At 51.0% G+C, this 18,889-nt stretch overlaps 5 protein-coding genes across 5 annotated transcripts; 4 read left to right on the top strand and 1 right to left on the bottom strand.

The window, feature by feature from the left end:
* Positions 1-433: 433 nt before the first annotated feature.
* On the bottom strand, positions 434-1,744 carry MIND_00690900 (EAF domain-containing protein; the record flags this gene model as incomplete). Its single annotated transcript, XM_037363617.1, has 5 exons — positions 434-1,134; positions 1,187-1,253; positions 1,300-1,383; positions 1,438-1,547; positions 1,591-1,744. 5 exons carry the CDS (start codon positions 1,742-1,744, stop codon positions 434-436), a joined length of 1,116 nt encoding a protein of 371 aa, XP_037219261.1.
* A 513-nt stretch (positions 1,745-2,257) lies between these two features.
* On the top strand, positions 2,258-3,829 carry MIND_00690800 (ATP-dependent DNA helicase PIF1; the record flags this gene model as incomplete). Its single annotated transcript, XM_037363616.1, has 9 exons — positions 2,258-2,320; positions 2,365-2,502; positions 2,546-2,821; positions 2,875-2,993; positions 3,042-3,079; positions 3,133-3,295; positions 3,345-3,359; positions 3,406-3,630; positions 3,685-3,829. The coding sequence occupies 9 exons, from the start codon at positions 2,258-2,260 to the stop codon at positions 3,827-3,829; spliced, it is 1,182 nt and encodes a 393-aa protein (XP_037219260.1).
* Positions 3,830-4,296: 467 nt separating this feature from the next.
* On the top strand, positions 4,297-5,539 carry MIND_00690700 (uncharacterized protein; the record flags this gene model as incomplete). The annotated part of the gene is made up of 5 exons (XM_037363615.1): positions 4,297-4,491; positions 4,543-4,989; positions 5,038-5,150; positions 5,199-5,476; positions 5,523-5,539. 5 exons carry the CDS (start codon positions 4,297-4,299, stop codon positions 5,537-5,539), a joined length of 1,050 nt encoding a protein of 349 aa, XP_037219259.1.
* A 1,981-nt stretch (positions 5,540-7,520) lies between these two features.
* MIND_00690600 (uncharacterized protein) lies at positions 7,521-9,832 on the top strand (the record flags this gene model as incomplete). The annotated part of the gene is made up of 4 exons (XM_037363614.1): positions 7,521-8,028; positions 8,084-9,059; positions 9,113-9,617; positions 9,680-9,832. The coding sequence occupies 4 exons, from the start codon at positions 7,521-7,523 to the stop codon at positions 9,830-9,832; spliced, it is 2,142 nt and encodes a 713-aa protein (XP_037219258.1).
* A 949-nt stretch (positions 9,833-10,781) lies between these two features.
* MIND_00690500 (uncharacterized protein) lies at positions 10,782-12,498 on the top strand (the record flags this gene model as incomplete). The annotated part of the gene is made up of 15 exons (XM_037363613.1): positions 10,782-10,812; positions 10,870-10,907; positions 10,953-11,038; positions 11,089-11,107; positions 11,153-11,221; positions 11,271-11,392; positions 11,440-11,493; positions 11,539-11,587; positions 11,634-11,706; positions 11,757-11,901; positions 11,949-11,988; positions 12,036-12,058; positions 12,111-12,209; positions 12,260-12,288; positions 12,341-12,498. The coding sequence occupies 15 exons, from the start codon at positions 10,782-10,784 to the stop codon at positions 12,496-12,498; spliced, it is 1,035 nt and encodes a 344-aa protein (XP_037219257.1).
* Between the last annotated feature and the right edge of the window lie 6,391 nt (positions 12,499-18,889).

Genomic DNA, 18,889 nt, shown 5'->3' with positions numbered 1-18,889 from the left:
GTTATATCGCATTTTCCTCCCCACCCAGAGCTACTACTGCATAATTTTGCTTTGCCTTCCTGACTGTTTAATGACTGATATCCACGAGCTGGGACAAATGATTTCGTGTGTGTGTGTGTGAGGGCGAACTGTCAGTCGGCAAATGACAGACATTAATGGGCGCCTTAACTCTGGTGTCTCCAACGAAACACGACTGATACCTCCTAGCTGTTGCCTGATCCTCATTGCAATTAAAAAAGGCAGCGGTGGTTGCCTATGGGTACATAAATAAATCCCGTGCGATGATACGTATCCAGCAATGGCCGCAATCAAACAGCTTAACTCAAGTCATAGTCCGTCCGATGCAAAGGCAAAAAATGGTGCCGCCAAAATTCCAGTGAAAATGTGTCGTCAATCATCGTCGCTCTCCTCGCTCGAAGAATACTCGTCCTCGCTATAACCACCTCCCCTCCTGGGAAGCAGCGAACTGTTGAAGCGACAAGGGCACGCCTTTCGGTATTGGCGGGTCCGAGTTGAACGTGTTCGGCATGGCGTTCGCGAGAAAGTCGTCGTCTGACCCGTCTTCACCATCACCAGCATCGAATAATTCTGCCTCGAGTTCTGCCTCAAGATCGTTCATGTCGATATCAACTGTTGATATAGGCACAACCACGCCAGTCGGCACGGCTTCCTCCCAATCAGATTCGGGATCTTCTGAGTCTGACGGTACCGCGATTGGAGGGGGCGGAGCGGTCCATCCAGAGGAAGACCCAGGTAATGATAAGTCAGGTACAACTGGAACGGGAACGGGAGGGGGAGGAGGGGGCGGTGTTTTTCGGCGTCGCTTGACAGTCGGTTTGCCAAATTGTAAATCTTCTTCATACGCATCGCCGTCTAGTTCGGCGGGTAATGGCGGTGGGGGCGGGGGAGGCTTCTTGGCAATCTTGCGTGGTGGTTTAGGTGCTGCCGGTTTGGGTGGCACGGGGACCGGTGGTATGGGTAATAGTTCGCCTTCTTCATCTTCCTCTTCTTCTTGGCGTAGCGCGTGGTATTGGGATATGTCGTCGTCTAGCTCGCCTATAGCATCTAGTTCCATGGGGTGTTCATTGTCTAAAATAGGTGGGGCAGGCGTCGAGGCAGACGAGGCCGGTAGTGCTATTGTGAATGCATTAATAGACCGATCTAGTCCCGTGGCAATGAAACACACATTCAGTTTGTCGTCGTTTGTCGAAGGACAAGTTCATGCACGCTTCCAGTTTCTCAAGCTTGTAGTCCTAAGGCGAATGAGCCGAAACAGCAAGGGAAGACATTCCGCAGTACCCCGGTTTCTTCGTCGTATATCAGGACGCAGTCAAATTCTTTGGACGGAATTTCGGTGCCAAGATAGACATTGCTCTCCCCAGGCTATATGAGTGCTTTCAGACGCGTGTTATATTGACGAGACCGCGAACGACGCACCTGAGCGGAGGGATGCTCTACTCTCACCGACCCACCATCTGCCTTGCCGTTGCGATTGACTTCTATGGTGCCTGGTTTAGTTATATCGACGGAGGTTGGCTTAAAGTTGTCTAAAGAGGGTAAGCGAAGCCCGGGGAAAGTCGTAGAACCAACATCGAAACGTGAAAAAGTCCCGTTCTGGAGGGCCCACTCGTTTTGGTGGTTGGGCAGGTACTCCTCGCCGAGCTTTGAGGTGTTTATGGAGTGAAGGACCAATGACCACGTTGTGAGTCCCCTGCGGGATCCAAGAAGTGTCGTCTGAAGCCATAGCGAGATGGTGGTTGGCTGCAAACAAGGATGATCGCCACGAATTACCCCTTTTGGTGCGGGCAAACAACTTCCGCCGACTCGGACAGGCACATCTTTGAATTCTTTCCTTCTAATGTCGGTTATTGTCTCCGCTCCACTGCATAATGAAAAGGTAGTGATGTCCAGAGTAAGTACAAGACTACTCTCGGACTACTCTCATATCTTCTGCCACCCACGAAACAAGTTCAACCCTTCAAACCCAGGTGCAACGCCACAGCATCATGAAGCAATTGCCTCGGACCATTCGGAGCTCGGTTGCTTCTCGAACATGCTATGAATCAAACGGCCGGTCAGTGTTATTCCCGAACGGTACGGTCTTGTGAGTGATTCATTGTGTTATCAAACAACAGGACAACTTGAAAAGCTACTCCTTGGACATTGGCACGCCAACTCACGCGTCGGGTTATAGCGGGTTATACTCTTTGACTCCGAGTTTGAGAACCCAGTGTGTCCGCATCGAAAAGGCTGACGCATGACGTCACGCGTTAGATCTTCAAGTTCTACCACCATGTCGGCTTCCTACGAACATCTGCAGGTTTGCTCCTCAATAGCAAGCATTCGACCTCCCGAACTCTTTAGGGCTCGTATGGCTGGACAGACACACTGAAGAGTATTCACTATGGACCTGGAGTGACTGCTACCGCTCTACCAAAGCTCATACAACGTCTCAATGTCAAGAAAGGCTTAATCGTTACTGGGCGCAGTCTTTACACCAAGGTCCTCTGCACCAGCGACTCTACCAAGTCTTACATTTTTCCAGACTGATGTAGTCAGCAAGATCGAAGCACTTCTCACTAGCCTCGATGCCTTTGCCGGCTCTTTCACAGATATAGGCGAACATACACCTGTCGCTGGAATTAACGCCTGCATCAAGGTCCTAGAAGAAAGCAAAGCGGACTTCATCGTTGCCGTGGGTGGAGGCTCCCCGGTCGACGGTGCGAAAGCAATCCGGTACCGGTTCATGGAAAAAACCGGGGCCACGAGTCCCATTCCTCAGATAGCCATACCTACCACTCTCAGCGCCGCCGAATACTCGGTCAGCTTGGCGATCTGCATATTTATTGAGAAATTACTAATCATCCACAACAGATCGGCGCTGGCTATACAGACGAGAATGGGTTGAAGGTCGCTGTTTCTCACCAAGAACTTGCGCCTGCAGGGATCATTCTCGACGCGGAGTTGACCCTCCCGACGCCCAGACGTCTTTGGTATGCAGTCTCGCAACTCCGCCCAGTGGTTATCTAACCGAGAGTAAGGATTTCCACCGGAATCCGGGCCGTCGATCACTGCGTCGGTAGGTGTCAACAAATTTGTATTCGTTTCTCTTCTCAATAATTGGTGGATTAGAGAGCTTATACCGACCATTCGTTTCACCGCCAGCGAAAATTCTGTGCTATGCAGCTTTACGAGACTTGTTCGAGTACCTTCCTATATCGCAGGCGGACCCTACCAACATTGAGGCTCGGCACAAACTTCAACTGGCGACATGGATGAGTCTCTGGCCGACCAAGTGCGTTGTCTCCTCTTTCGGTCGATAATCTGAGTCGAATCGCAAACAGGTGGGAAAGATACAGGTTTGAAGTTTTTTGGTTTGACTTTGGGCCGACTAAACGATGTTAGCGCACTCGGCCTTTCGCATGCCCTTGGCCACAAACTTGGAGCAGCCTATAGCATTCCGCATGGAATCACCTCTTGCCTCACCCTCGCTCCCGTTGTCGCACTCCAGGCGCGCACTGCTTCAGCAGCAGACAAGCAGGCCCTCGCTCGATGCCTCTTTTATCTCGAAGAGCCCACTACCGGATCTGTCGAAGGTGATGTTCTGAAGCTATCTGAACTGATCACCGGGTTGGTTGCTTTTCCGTCTTACATCTATGTTGCTCAAGTTCGATGTTACTTCAGGTTGGTTGACAGGCTCGGGTTGAAGAGCACGCTGGGCCAATATAATGTGCCAAGGGAGGATTTGCCCAAAGTTGCGCAGCGTGCGCTGCAGCCCGAGCTAAACACTCTCGAGGACGTTGTTGCGTTGTTGGAAGGAATTTACTGAGATAAGGGGTAAAGGAGGATGGCATGTTATACAGAACTTTCATGGTCAATGTTCAATGGACTCCGAGGCGAAATTGGATCCAATCGAGGGGACAGCGAAAAACTTGTGCGGACAAGTTGCTGCTTCCTATATCGAGGCAACTACTATACGCTTGATCTTGACAATGCGAAGATGAGTTTGGTTAGAAGCTGGCGCCTGTTTTCTTCAAGTATTTGGGAGTTCAGTTCAGTCGTCAACGTTGAAAGGACATTTATTTTTTTCGGAAGTTTGATGTGTTTTGATTGACAGTGACGGCTTCCAGAGGTCCGTATCATTCCGCGACGACATTAAAAGATGCCTTTCTCGTCCACCACTACGAGGAATGGGAGAAAGGCATTTCGCTGACTGCGGGAGTCAGTCTTGAGGCATCACTTATACGCTTCCGATGAATTTCAAACTCCGATTCCTGCATTTCATTCCCACTCGTCATGCCCCCAGAACGACAAGGCCAGACACGAAAGCGCGCGTCGCCGAGCTCTGCCTCACCACAAAAACCAGAGTCGAAGAACAAGAAGACGAAGAATACTGGTATCAACAAACGGAAGAAAGAGTGGAAAGAGCTCATCGCATGTCGTGGCCCTCGGAGGATCGACGGCACCTTTAAGCATGCTGCTTATACATGCGTACGTCTTGGAGTGTTCAATACACTACATACCACTGAAACGACTTTGTAGACCGTTACCGCCACGAACGCAGTGAAACACTATCATCTGACGAGGGACGAGCTAGCAACATTGCCCTACGAGAGTCGTGACTCCAAGAACATCAAGCAACACCAGTTTATGCGGCCTATGAAGCTGTACTCTCACGAAGCTCTCTTCGACCTTGCGCGGGAGAAAAGCTTGTTCATCGGTACTCCTCTTATCATTGGTATCGAGGAGTATGTCGGCGACCCCGGGCCGGCGGCGGAAGGCCGTCCTACAGTGACGATTCTCCGGGTGAAGCTGTCCGACTTGCCGAGGTGGTTGAGGATCGAGAAGGACCCGCAGCCGCCACCTCTCAAGATACCAACGTATGAGCGGGTCACGAGCGGAGAGAAACCGGACCCAGAGAGGATTTGCTGGAAGCCATCCCATGTGACTAATGTGGTCTCGGTTGGGGATGCTTGTCGGCTTTATTGTGTATGGCTTGAACCTTTATCTGTCAGACAAAACTGAGAAACCGCCTAGATTGAACCACACGTCATCAACGATCTTGCAGCTGCGTCGCAGTGGATTGATGTCGAGACAGTCGCACGAAGGGCCGTCACGCTGCATGGCGGATTTCATGCTCATTATGACCAGTACGCGGTGGAACTCGACAATTCAATGATAAAAAAAACGGTTTGTAGTGTCCGTCAATGCCGCGAACGTGAGGAGAAGGAACTCGAAGCCGAATATAAGGCTAGATTTCCTTATGATCATGGAGAATGGAAGAGTCACTTCCAGTGGTCAACGCATATGCAACAATACTCGAGATGGATGGAGAAGCAAGACGACGACTTCTACTACAGCGGCTATTACAGCGGTCCCAGTCGCAATAGTCGCAATGTAGTTGCGGTCCTCTATCCACTCTACCAGGTGGATTTCGATGGCGGCGATTTCACGAGTGATTGGCAATGGGCACCTGGTGAGTCGCGTTGTAATCCATTTCCCTCTTATTCACGAGTCTAAAGGCTGGGACGAATTCTGAATCTGAACTTGAAAGGGAGTGGCCATCGCTCACGTCTTGCCTTTTGATCCAATATATTCCAATTCCAATCTCGACCAGAAGATTTTCAAGCCAACGGCAGTGGGACTCATAATTAATTGCAGCGATTTGAGCATCCCGAGGCTAACACTCTCCAAGATGGTTGGAGGGAATTTGCTGACCCCGAATCGAAAGAAGGTGGCTAGTTGTACGATATTAATAACTTTAACTTGCGAGTTCTTCCAGTGTGCAATGTCCAATGGTTCTGCTGACAAGTTCCATTACGTCTTCCGATTTAAAGTTGAACCTAACGCAAAGAGCATTTCGATCAGCAGTTGAGAGCAGTCGCCGAATCATCCTGACAACGTCATGCAGTGGTTTCGAAGTAATTGACGCTGACCTGGACACGCCTTTAGACTGCGAATGCAGTCAAACACTATCGTTTGACAAGGGACAAGCTAGCGACATTGCCCTATGAGAGTCGGGCCTCCAATAACATTGACCAACACGAGCATATGCAACCTATGAAGATGTACTCTCACGAAGCACTCTCTGAACTTGTCAAAGAAAAAGGCCGATTTCTCCAAGTCTCTTTCGACATGTCACCTCAACTCAACCCATCTGCGAACCCAAATAGCGGTGTTCCACCTATACATAGATGTACCACCTCGGCAAGTCGCGGTGGTTACAGTGACCCCACAATGGATGTAGGATGATTGGAATCCCCAGCCACCGCCGCTGAAAATTTCCTACCGACGAGTCGCTGGTGACCCAGAGAAGATCGCTTGCAGATTTTTTTGCGTACGATCTCAGCTTCACTCAGCTTATCAACAACACTGATCAATACTTAGCTAGAGCCGCGCGACATCGCGGACCTCAGTGCTGCGTCGCGTTGGATTTATGTAGTAAGTGCTGCGCGAAGGGCCCTTGAGCTCCATGGCGGATATTATGCGCATTACGATGAGTGCGTCTAAGCTTGATAACCTCTGTTGACATGTGTGTCAGTGTTCACAAGCGACGCCAACAAGAAACAAGAAGAACAAGAGCTCGAAAAGAAATACGAGGACACATACTTTGACTTTGACCTCTGGAAGAGCGACTTCCAGTGGTCTCAGCACATGCAGGGTATTTACAATGGGAGAGCACCGTTGGAGAAAAGCAGCTCCGCTATCAAGGCAGCTCTCATAAGCATAATATAGTGGCTGTTCTCTATCCACTCACAGCTTGGGATGATAGCAACGACTACAACATTCAGTGAGTCCCGGTACGCCTCTAGTTCAAGTATCTTTCTCGCTCATTGATGAATAGATTGGGATTAAATTTTCTGAAAGGATACTATAAGACCAAGATTGTGCCAAATGTTGTCATGACTGGCCTAGAGCGCTGAAATACTTCGTTGATTCGACGAGTTTGATCGTTGCTTTTACATACGTTCACCCTTCGGGCTCTATCTTTGGGTAATTTGATCTCGTAGACTTGAAGACGCGATTACAAAAGCACCGTAACAGGAGAGACAGTGCAAAAGACTAGCTGTTGTTGGGGGAATGAAATAGATACCACACGGAAGCGGTTAGATGAAGGTTGCATAAAGTGGGAGCTTTGCGGATTGCGCTTCTTCGGAGACGACGGGTCGCAAGTGTAGAGCAGGGACAGCGGCGTTGAACTAAGCAAATCAAGGGCAAGATGCAGGCTGTTTTGGCGAAAGAAAGAACTTGGAAACAAGTCACGCAAACAATCACAAATAATCTCCGAGCCAAAGCCATGATGTCAAATAGCCGCCGTGCAATGGATACCCGCTGCAGAGGTCCAGGAATACACTTTACAGTAAATTGCGGCGAATAGGACCGTAGTTGGGTAAAGCGAAGAAGTCCCAAACACGTTTTTGGTTTGCCTTGAGGAAGCCGAGCGGGTCCCGCGTTGCCTTCAAATTGGACACAATCTCTTGTCTCAGCTTGCTTGCGACCACCACCACTATCTATTCCAGATGCCATCCGCAGTCCGTCGCAAACCCCCTCCAGTCTATAACGCCACCATCGACGATGACCACTCCAGTTCTCTCCCTACTCGCCATTCGTTTGCGCTACCTGTCTCCTTGCCACTCTCCACTCCACCGCCAATAACGCCAGACAGCGACATCCACTCACACTATTCTCGTCGTCGAACACAGTCCTCTGCCTCGCCGTCGTTACCCACATCGAGCAGCACGCGAACTCGCCTCGCCCGTCTTTTACACTCTGCTCCATCTCCCTCTCCACGAAAACCTACCATCTCAGGCCCCACCCCAGTCAATTTTCCACCAGACTTGCTGCCCGTGGAACTGGCTCGTTACAAGGCTGCGACACGTCCAATGGTGTTGGTCGACCTTCCCATTATCCCAACTCCCGCCTCGCCAGTATCGACCCAGTTTTCGTACTCAACAAACTCACAGTCCTCCGGCGAGACCGATCTGACCACCCCTCCGACATCTCCAGGAGAAGACGCCCCTTCTTTCAGTCCGTTGCTTTTTGGCTTTTTGTATTCTTATGCTCAAGCGTTTCTTATTCACAGCGACTCTTTTCTTGCGTAAACAGTTTATGGGCCGCTCGAGGTCGGTCGATGGTCACTCAGTTTCGCTTTCTGGAGCCCGTTCTTCCGGGAAACTCTCGGCATCGCCATCTGAATATACTTCAGCCTCGCTCGACGGACATTCGAGCCCACGAAAACCCCCTTCTGTCCTCAGAAAATCGCCCTCGAGTAACCGTTCTTTGAATTCGAAGCGCTCTGGCCCGCTTCTTCCTCTTACTCCACCAACACAAAATGCTATTGAGCGCGCAGTCCGTCTGCCTCTCGTGTCTCCCAATGGAGTCCGTGTGCAATTCGGTCAACTCCTTGGGATGTCTCGCGAATCTCTTGACCTGGGTGTTGTTGGAGTGGGACCCAGGCCGGGCACAGAGCTTCGTCGCACTGTCGTCATCTTCTTGCGACATTTTTGGTGCCCTCTTTGTCAGGACTATATGGTTGCACTCGCTGGGGGTGTCCGTGCTGCAACCTGTAATAAATACTCGGCAAATTGTCCTGCAGAAAACCTTCTCGAAAGGCTAATCGAGTCCACAAAACAAGTCGGAGACAACGAAACTCATCTCCTCGTCATTGCTCCAGGCTCCCATACGCTTGCTGGGAAATACCTTGACTCATTCCAGTTTTCTGGGTCGTGTGGTATTGCTAGTGTGCGTATATTTGTGGATCCGATGCCTGCCGAAGGCGTTTATGCTGCGTTGGGAATGGGTTGGGATGGGGCACCTCCTTTGGCAGCATCATTGGACAGCTCTTCTTCTTCGACATGCTGCGGCCACGACACACTTGAGAACAGCGTTGGCCATGGTGATTCCATTGATCCAGAGGCTGCGCCAGAAACATACATCACTCATGGGTCGTTTTCTGGCATTGGGTCGGTTCTGATGCGCGCCATTCGCTCTGGTCTGCCGGTTTGGGCGAAGGGTGGCGATATTAGGCTGCTTGGAGGAGAATTCGTGTTCGAGCTGAGGTTTGTCATTCTCGTGCCTGGTCCCGTGATCGCGAATTGATGCCAAACCTTAGTGCGAATGGGAGTATTCGCTGTGTATACGCACATCGGATGCAGCATCCCCGTGGGCATGCTTCAGTCGAACGTGTCCTTGCTGCCGCTGGAGTTCATGTTCCGTCTCCTGAGCCCGCGAAGAAAAGCCCTTTATCGATGATGTCTCGTTCGGCTTCAACGACAGTCATCCCACAATCAACTTCAGCCTCGACTATTACTGCACCGATCATACCACGTTCTGCGTCGGTCGCTGGAGCGTTTCCCAGTCGGATACCGACGTCGCAGTCTTCTCTTGTCGCGTCAGAATCAACCCAGTCTGCATTTTGGCGGGCAGGCTCTGGAAACGGATTCTTCCATCGCTTTGCGGGACCGCGAGGAGGAAGACTGCCGGCATCAAAACTCTCCCAGTCCGACTCTAAACCCGTTTTTCCGCCAGCTCAACGACCAGCGATTCCCATATCTGCTTCGACACCAGTTAATATGGGCTACTTGGGCCGTCATGGGGGAACTTCGATAACTGAACGCGTTGGTGCTATCTTGGAAGGCATTCAGGAGGACGAGATGACACAGCCAATAATATCCTATAGCAGGTGTGGGTCTTCGGCTGGGCGCTCGACAATATCGTCATTCTGCGCTGGTGCTGGCGATTCGTCCGAGTCATTCGTCTCGTCTGTCTTGTCTGGTTCGGTGGCGAGTCAGTCTCGCTATACGAGTTCGTCTGGGCATACGTCGCTGGCTGATCGGAAGTTGTCGACGGAAGATGGGCTACTTTCTGGAGACGAAGCGGATGACGAGGGACGTGTTGCGTTTCCAAGAAGGTCGCTTGGGTCGGCGTCTGAGTCTGGTCACTTGCCTTTTGGCCGGCATCATCATCATCGGCGGACAAGCTCAACAACACAAGAGGGGTCACATAGTACGTGGGAGGATATATGGATGCGCGCGAGGGCGCTGAGTTTGGCTAAGTTGAGGGCTAGAAAGGACATTCGGCGCGGCCATGTGGTCGATATGTAAAATTTTAGAGATGTTGTTGTAATCCAAGTGTGTGTGTAATTGTACTGCATCTACGACTTCGACCAGAATGGACCGTTTAGGACAGATAAGTACGAAGAAGCAATATATTGAGTTGAAGGCCTCTGCTCGCATAGTACTAATAGTGGTAAGAGTACCGGCCGTGACTGGTCTTTGCATCTTCTTTGACGCATGCAGAAGCATCACCCAGACGCGAAACTTCAACTGCGTTTGTGTGAAGCTCAGTCACATTCAAAAGCTAAGAGTGGGTCAACATATGGCCGTAGTTCACAAGGAGTAAGAAGAGCTCACACGAAGCTATCGCTTCCAATGCTTGCCATTTCCACAGCAACAAGGAAAAGAATCGACGTTGAGACTCAAACGCGGCTTGACGACACTCGTAAGCAATAAGCTAGAGCGGGAGAGCCATTCCAACCTTGTTGCGAACAAGTAGTATGCGAAAGAAAAGCTTGCGATGGATGCCAACGCCAACAGCAACACAGACGCAATCGCCAGATTAGAGGGCACTCCACGAGGAGTCCGCATATTTGACCCCTGTAAAAGAGTGAACCGGGGAGGCGGTGTCGAGTGCGCGCGGAGCCTGAACGCGCCCTTTTCTATCTGCACAGATGGCGAGCCATGGTGTGTGTTCATTGTGAAAAGTCACACGTGACGCCGCTGATGCGTCCATCTTTGCGCCGATGCTTGCAAGGTGTGTCGAAATATATTCGGAGCGGCGACCTCAGTGCCCACTGACTTGCTGAACCAGCAGTCGCCCGCCCACCCCCGGCTTTCGTGTTTGATATTGTTTGTGTCCAGCAGTTCTCCTTCAAGCTATTGAAGTGCTTTTAGGATGGCGTTTTAATCCGGGGACCCAGCGTGCTTCCTGCCGCAAAACGCGCGCTCGCCATCTTGGAGGGAGATAATCCATTCAAAGTGTAGGCCATTTCGATCAAGGCCTTTTCTTGCTCTTGAACGCGCTGATCAGCAAGTTGCCGTATATCCTTGTGAGCGCCTTTTGGTGTTTGGCTGCCCACCACCCATACCCCTAGCTCACGAATGGCGGTGGTGTCAGTGAACGATATCGAAGCGAGAAGTTGACGCGGCAGCTGGGCTTCAAGGTTGGTTTTGGCTTTTTCATTGGTCTTCAGCATTATTGACGAGGGCTAGATTGAACCAGAACAGTACATCCAAGCTCATACTGTCCTCAAGACCCTGTCGCACAAGTATCACGACTCCCCGGTGCTGGTTTTGGGAGGGAAACTTGATCAGGTGCGCCAGGTAGCGATTGAGTGAGTTGCTTTCTTTCCTTGGGCCCATTGTTGAAAAACACATCTAGTTACGGCTTTCAGAAGGCTCTGACGCCGTTAGACGTGCTTTCCTGGAATCCCAGGTAACCCGAGACGCGACCTCTCTCTCTGAAATTTCACCCACACAGTGTTTGGCCATTCCACCAGCTAAACCCGTCCGAGCAGGCCTCAACACTGGTAGGCGCCATCGAGATTTTGCACCCATTGCTCACGGCCCCATAAGCCAATTGACTTCTCTCAAACCCGAATACCCGCGATATTCGTCTTCCATGACCCGCGTAATTGGGCTTTAGACAGTAAGTAAAAAAAATCGGCCTGATGCCTTTCCATTGAATCCGTTGCGCAGTTCAAATTATCTGCGACGTCATCCAATCCGCTGGATACATTGGCGGACCTCATGTGCCCTTGCACCAACAGAAAAACCCCGTCGAACTCGTCTTTTGCAACCCTGATCTTTTGTGGAAGTCGGACTTTCCGGTCAACCGTTTAGGGTGAACGAGGGCTCGTTTCTGTGTGTGTGGTTCCTGATAGTGGGCAGGCAAGGAGCGTTCAAAGCCGCTTTCCAGGGCGTGTTCGAGGTGTGTGATCTATCTACTGTTCCTACCATCACTAATACAGCTTGCAGGGTCTAACTGGCTCGCAATACCCGTCAGTCAGAAAGCCACCTCCGTCTCTTCTCAGACTGAGACGAGCAGCATAGTTGCACCCAGTTCGGGAAACCCACAAAAGCCACCTACGATTTCGCAGCCCACGTGTTACAGGAACGACTCCACAAGATGAACGGACATGCGGGGCGCATGTACGACTGTCTTCCCGACCTCTCGCTCCTTAATTGACCTTGGACTACAGCTATATGATCGGAGATAATCCCGACTCTGGTAAGCGTGGTCTTTGTTTCCTTCCCACCGAGTACCAAGTCTGTTTTTGCAGACATTGCTGGTGCCAATGCGGCCAAATGGGAGTCCGTTCTCGTGCGAACGGGTGTCTTCGCAGCGGGCACGACGCCCTCACACCAGCCGACCCATGAAGTGCAGGATGTGGAAGAAGCCGTGTCGTGGGCGATAGCTCGTGAGTTTAACGGGTTTTAGATGATTAAATGGTCTGCATCTTCAATATTAATCCTTTCTCGCGACAATCCAATTTGTTCAGGTCAATAAGTAGTAAGTGAATTGGTGGGATTCGCCGATGCATCGTTGTTACGTTGTAGCTGGACGCAAGTAGCAAGTAAGATGGGTCCTACTAGGAAGAAACTACAGTCATTTGTTGAACCCATCCTGAGAGCTTCGCGAATGAAAGAGATTACTTGCGCCAAAAGCCACACTGGGAAGAAATGGATCGAATCAAATCAATCACGTGGGCCACAGCATCTTCCTTTCGACTTTTTTCTCTAATGCAGCTTTTCCCCCGTTCACCCCATTGCTTAGTGTCAAGAAATGCTCCGCCGTTCATTCTGCCTCTGTTAGCTGCTCTATGTCTCGTCTGCTCAGTCATTACGTGGACTCTAGCCTAGAGTTGTTTGAGTTGCCCAGCGCCGACAAACGGTCTACAGTTACCTTGGCTTGTTTGGCCGTGCCTTCCTTCCATTCCAACAATACGATTCCACATCTTAACGGACTGATAGACGACCAGCTGAAGATGTATCTAGTTTTCCTCGGTGGATGTGAACAGTGTCTGAGAACTGTGAGTTGGATGCCTATTTCGTTTCCTTGCTCGTTGCTGACCTTGCAAAAGCAGTGACGCTGTTCTAGTAGATTTTCTATCGCTTCGTACCTCACGATGTCCAGATCAATTGTGCAAAACGACCAACGGGCGGTCAGCATGACGAGCTGCACTGGCACCGCTGAATTCCAAAGCTCTCGATGTCCAATCTGATGTCAACAACTCAGGCAATGCGCCCCAGACTCCTGGTTCCTTGAATTTAATCTGACATTCGCCTCTAGAATTCCATTGGTACATCTATTTGCGTACTATAATTTTCCTGATCCCATTCGTCTTGGCCCCTCCCGCTAGTCAAGTGCATCTTGAATCCTTTATAAAGCTCGCTAGCGCTATCTGGTCGTTCCCCGTCGCCGTTGAAGACGACGATCAACCGCTCCGAGTCGTTGACGCTATCATAATCTTCCATTTGGCTCGCCGTTTCGCTTGATCGTTCTTTTCAGGGCAGTCAACGCGGAGCAGGCCAACACTTGGAATGACATTTACCGCCGACCTGCAAGTCTCCCTTCGTCCGCTTCTTCACCTCTTCGATACACTCTGGTAGAGAGTGAGATAGGCGTAATGTACTGTCGATGGTACCGGTACACACCCAATAGCGAGGCGAGCTGCCACTCTTTCCGGCGCCTCTCGTCATCCAGGGTCTCAACATCGTCCAGCAAATGCGGCAACCCGACCTCCTCCTCTTCGGCCATTGCTGAAAGGTGCTGGCCTGCAGTCACGAGTTGGTCGATACGTCTTTGCATTTCCTCCGGAGTCGCATTGGGTGCGCCAGTGATGTGGGTGGAATGGGGGATGTTGGTGGTCATCGGTGTCCTTGCGCGGTGAGGGTTCTTGGTCTTAGTTGTTCGTGCGGATCACGGGTTGGAGTTACTGGGGCGGGCCTCTTCCGAAACATAACTTGTGACTCCACGAACGTCTTAAATGCTCGGTGACAACGGATTATCAAGTGAACCTCAAGATTCAAGGCGAACGTTCGCACAACTGCGGCTGCTCGCGTGTCGTTGCAGAAAACAAGCAAGGTGGGCCAGGTTCAAATCTTCACCAGTTTGATTTCACTCAGAGTCCTCAGACTTCTCCGCTATGTCTGCCGCACCATCGTCAAGACTCTAAGACTCAAGACCATCAAGCAAACTTCAAGATGTAATGTACCAAAGTCCCCAGAAACCGGTTAACGGTGACAATTGATATCGGTTCATGCCACGACGTTTCGAATGCGTGAACTGGGCAGAGCGCCAAGTTTCAACCGTCCAAGTAGTGGCCTAGGTGGCCAGACCTACACCATTATACAAGTGTGGGATCGCAGAAGATGAGCCAGGTGGCCAGGTTTAATCCTTCACCCGTTTATTCAACTTCTCGCTTGTGACGACTGGTGCCAGCTCAGGTTGCGAAATTTCCCCATGCTTGGTTCGGCGGCGCGGCTGGCATTTGTCCAAGATAGTGGCCTAGTCGTCTGGCTACCCTAGTTAGTCGGGCTAGCGCCATTACTCACGTGTTGGTCTCGTGTGAGCTGAGCTTAGATGTTCAGTGTGACCCTTCGCGACACCTCTTCCTCAGTCCTCCTCCTTCCTCGATGTCGATGTCAAGACTCAATGCAGCGTGGTCAGTTTTCAGTTTCTGGCTCATATCTTTACCTTGCTCATACTTATTTCAAGGATTCCGGCTCGTGGAGAACATCTTTTAAAATTTTGCCTTATTTGTTCTTCTTCGTGACATCCTTTTCTTCGTCCGTAGACTCGAACTGTCTCCTACTTACATCTCTAATACATATGCCAGATATTCGAGCATTGTAATAGTCCATACAGTCATCTACCGGCCAATGGTACAGTGGTACAGCAGCTGTGATGGCTTGCCTGCTATGTCTCGGATCGTTGTTCAAATTTGTATGGGCAGTAATACACCTAATAAGATCTTATATCTTGAATTTTATAATATTTGAAGCATTGGAAGGTGTCTGTTGAGCAACGAGCAAAATTTCCGTTTTGGGAAACACACCCCTGACAGCAAATCACACAGAGTTTGTGTATTGCAGCCCGGAATAGTAATTAAATGGCTCTAACGATGGCTTACAGACCTTCTACTCAATCTCTGACCCCTCTTCACTGTCCTCCTCACTATCGGAGCCTGTGTTTTCAGTGGAGTCAAGTTGAGGTTTCGGGATCGGATCGAGAAGGCGACCCTTCGTTGAGGGCTTCGGCCAATCAGGATTCTTACCCCTTCCCAGCTGCTTCTTCTCCGCTTTCCACTCTGCAAGCTCTGCCTTGACAAGTTCTCTGATCTTGCGATTCTGCTCTTTCCGGTCTGCCTCCAGCATCTTCCACTCATCCATCAGCTTCTTCAGCTCCCCCTTCGTGGCCTTGCGTACTGCTGCCTCGGCCTCCTTCTGCTTTGCTGCATCGTGGAAGTCTTGGACACGCCTGACAAACTCGACAGATGTCAACAATCGAGGAAGCCCATCACCCACGAGGCGTCCCTTCTTCCTCTGTGCCATCGTCCGAGCCTCCTCCTGCGCTGCCAGCTGCATTCGGAGACGATCCAAATACACGCCGTTCAGGACCAGGCTCGACTGCATCGACACAAGCTGTGACTTCCTTTCCCGCAACTGGCCGAGAAGCTCTTGAATTGCATCTTGCATCTGCTCTTCACGCTCGGTGGCGGGTGGGGCTGCAAGCAATGACGCGTAGCGTCGTTTGCGCGATTTGCTTGGGGATATAAGTGTTGGATTGAAGCGGGGTGGGGTGGCAGATGATGGGATGGGTGAGGATGAGACAAGGAATGCGGACGAGCTGTTGCTGATTGTTGTAAGCATATCCGAAAGGTACGCCGGATGTGTTGCTGAGCCTCCCGCTTCATACCCCTGCTCTGAATCTTCTTCAAGTCGCCGGCGTTTGTTGCTCCGATGGACGTTGCCAATGTACGTCGTAACAGCGCGTATCGGAGTAGACGGCGCAACGGGAAGATGTCCTTGGATGGACGTCTCGATGCTGGGTGCCATCATGTCTGCGGTTATGACGGAGGGATCAAATGGCCAGACACCGGTCTTCCGGAATGCTGTCTTGATATTTGCCTCGGTGAGTGCTCGTCGATGCGCGCATGCATAGACGCGGAGGAAATTGCTCTTTTTGATCGTTTGCCCAGTTTGCGCGCGGAAGCGTGTCTTTTCCTCCGTCCAATAGCCTTTCAGCGGCCCAAATATTACGACGTCAAGACCTTGGTAGACATGGGTTGAATGTGCGGGATAGCACAAGATGTGGATGCGGTGTTGGCGGGCGAAGAGCAAGAAATCAAGCCCGTAATGGGAGTTGTGTCCATCAACGAGAAGCACCCGCACGCGTCCTGCGGCGCGTTCTTTCGTTTGCTCGTGAAAGTCCTTGATAAAGGCTAGTCCGATTTCTGTGTCTGTCCATCCCTTTGTCTGATAAGTAATGCTAACCAGCACCGTTAGCAGACTGAGTAAATAATCGTCAATAAACACTGACTTGCACGAGAGTGGATCGTCTTGCTTCCACTCTGTCCGGAATTCCTTGCCTTTGAAGATCACGACAGGTTTGTTGCACCGTCCATCGGCCGAAATCGTCAAGATAACTGTTGTGTTCTCCCTTCCGCCGTCACTGTGCTGGTGCTGGCTCTTGGTCCTCGCCGCTCCAATAACACGTTGCGCGGTGTTACCGGCAGGCATAAAGCCACTCTCGTCTGCGCCATACAGGTTTTCAGCGAGAATTGGGATGGGGTCGGATGGCGTCTCTGTCGACTGCTGCGGCGGTCCACCCGTAACTTCATCATCTTCATCCTCTGTATCACTCTCCACCTCATCCTCCTCATCCTCTTCATCGCCCTCTGTCAATCCTGGCATCTGTGAATCATCATTGGCCTCTTCGTTGCTGTCTGCGTCTGGTATAACAAGATCCATCTCGTTGTCTTCATCTCCTTCCTCTTCTAGCCTGTCCGCATCCATCTCAATGTCCGCCTGAGGCTCGTCATCCTCATCGTCATCCGAAAAGCCCTCCGCTTCAACATCGTCTGTGCTTGCTGCTGGTTTTATGACAGGCAAGTCAAACTCGTAGTCGCGCCGGCCCGAAAGTGTGTCGTCTAATAGCTCCGACCATAGCTTGTGCGTTGCTGGGTTCACTGCCCGGTTGCGCTTGTCTTCGCGGTCCATGGCCCAGTGGGTCTTGAGCCGGTCGGAGTACTTCTCAAGGAAGCGCTGCGTCCAGTTCTTGCCAACTCCAGTTGCAGGAAATGCATCTCCGAGTCGTGCCCGGCAGGTGAGGTCAACAATCTCTTTAAGACGTCCATGTGTCAAGGGAAATCCACGACGGGCGCATTCGAGGAGATAGTGGATGATAATTTCGACCTCCTCCTCTGTCAGCCAGCCGCGGCTGGCATTAGACTTGGATTTCGGAGTCCCGTCGTTCACCCAGCGGCGCAGAGTATTGAAGGCAAGTTTGAGGACTTGCTTCTTCTTTTTTGTGATCTTGTTCTTGTATCTGAGCGCGTATTCCGCCTCAAGCTGCTGGCAAATTTTGCGGTAGCCCTTTTTTTCGTGCTCAGGGATGTCGACACGGGCCTGCTCCGCATGATAGCGCCGAACAGCAAGTGTCATCCAACGGTCGTGCTCCTCGCGCTGTCGGCAAGCCTTCTTTGACTGAGACTCAGCGCGGCCGACCATTGATGCGAGAAAACGCGGTCTGTCACGCCACTCGTGGACTTGCTGTTTTGTGACATGTTCTTGCAAAGCGTGTTTTTGGGCGTGTTTCAGCATCTAGGTATGGTTCAAAGCATGTTTTAGGCATATACTGACAACCCTTACAATTGAACACCAAAAGAATCTGAATATGCCCACAGAGGAGGGTGGGGATTTTGTCGGGGTAGGACAATGTCAAAAAGATTAATTTCTAGCATGGGACACAGTGCACATATTGACACAAAAACTCATGTGTGTATTCATAGGATGCTACCCAATAATAAATATTTTTTTGGGGGCTGCAGGATTGTGATTGAGGGTCAAAAAGCTGCACATCAATCAGGTGTACCAAAACGGGGGGGTGTACCATTGGCCGGTAGATGTTGGGTAGATGACTGTATGATCTCGTCCAGCTCAACACATCTTGCCGAACGTTTCGAGGCTTGATCAAACGCGCCTTTCCTGACGATTCTGAGAACTTCGTTCAACTGATTACCGAGAGAGAGTATACACCGAAAAGGATTGCAAGCTACCCTAAAGGGCTTTGTTCTGGCGGTGAGTTTCAGTTGTCCCACACGAGAGAACAACTCTCAATGTCCGTTGGGCCGATTATCTCCTCGGAAGCGTCTTGGTCTTGGTTGCACTGGCGGATCATGGCTTGTCTGTGGAGCGGGCCGCTTCCGAAACAATTCCTGGGTCTCCGCCCCTCTTTGAAAGCCTTAAATACTTAGTTGCTACGATGGTTAGCTGTGCTCTCTCAACTTCTCCCTCCTTAATTCAACATCGTCAACACCACTAGTGGCGATAACTGGACACCGTCGAGCTTACCCAACGGCGCGGGCAAGTCGTGGTGCAGCGTAGGTCGACGTCTCGCTGCGACTTGCCTACGCTGTGATCTTCCGGCGCCGATGCGTGTATCGCCCTCTCAAATCATTTTGAGAGGCAGCCTCCGGGCGTCCGTGTGGTAGTGAGTCTATGCAGTCTGGCTAGCCCGGATTAGCTAGAGGAACTAGCATTGCGGGTGTTGTAGCGGGAGATGAGCAATGCGGGACCAAGTTGGACCCTTCGCCAGCCTTGATAGA

The sequence above is a fragment of the Mycena indigotica genome (assembly GCF_014461135.1).
Source record: "Mycena indigotica strain 171206Taipei chromosome Unknown Mind.scaff0006, whole genome shotgun sequence".
NCBI lineage: Eukaryota > Fungi > Basidiomycota > Agaricomycetes > Agaricales > Mycenaceae > Mycena > Mycena indigotica.
This window is presented reverse-complemented; position numbering and strand designations above follow the sequence as displayed.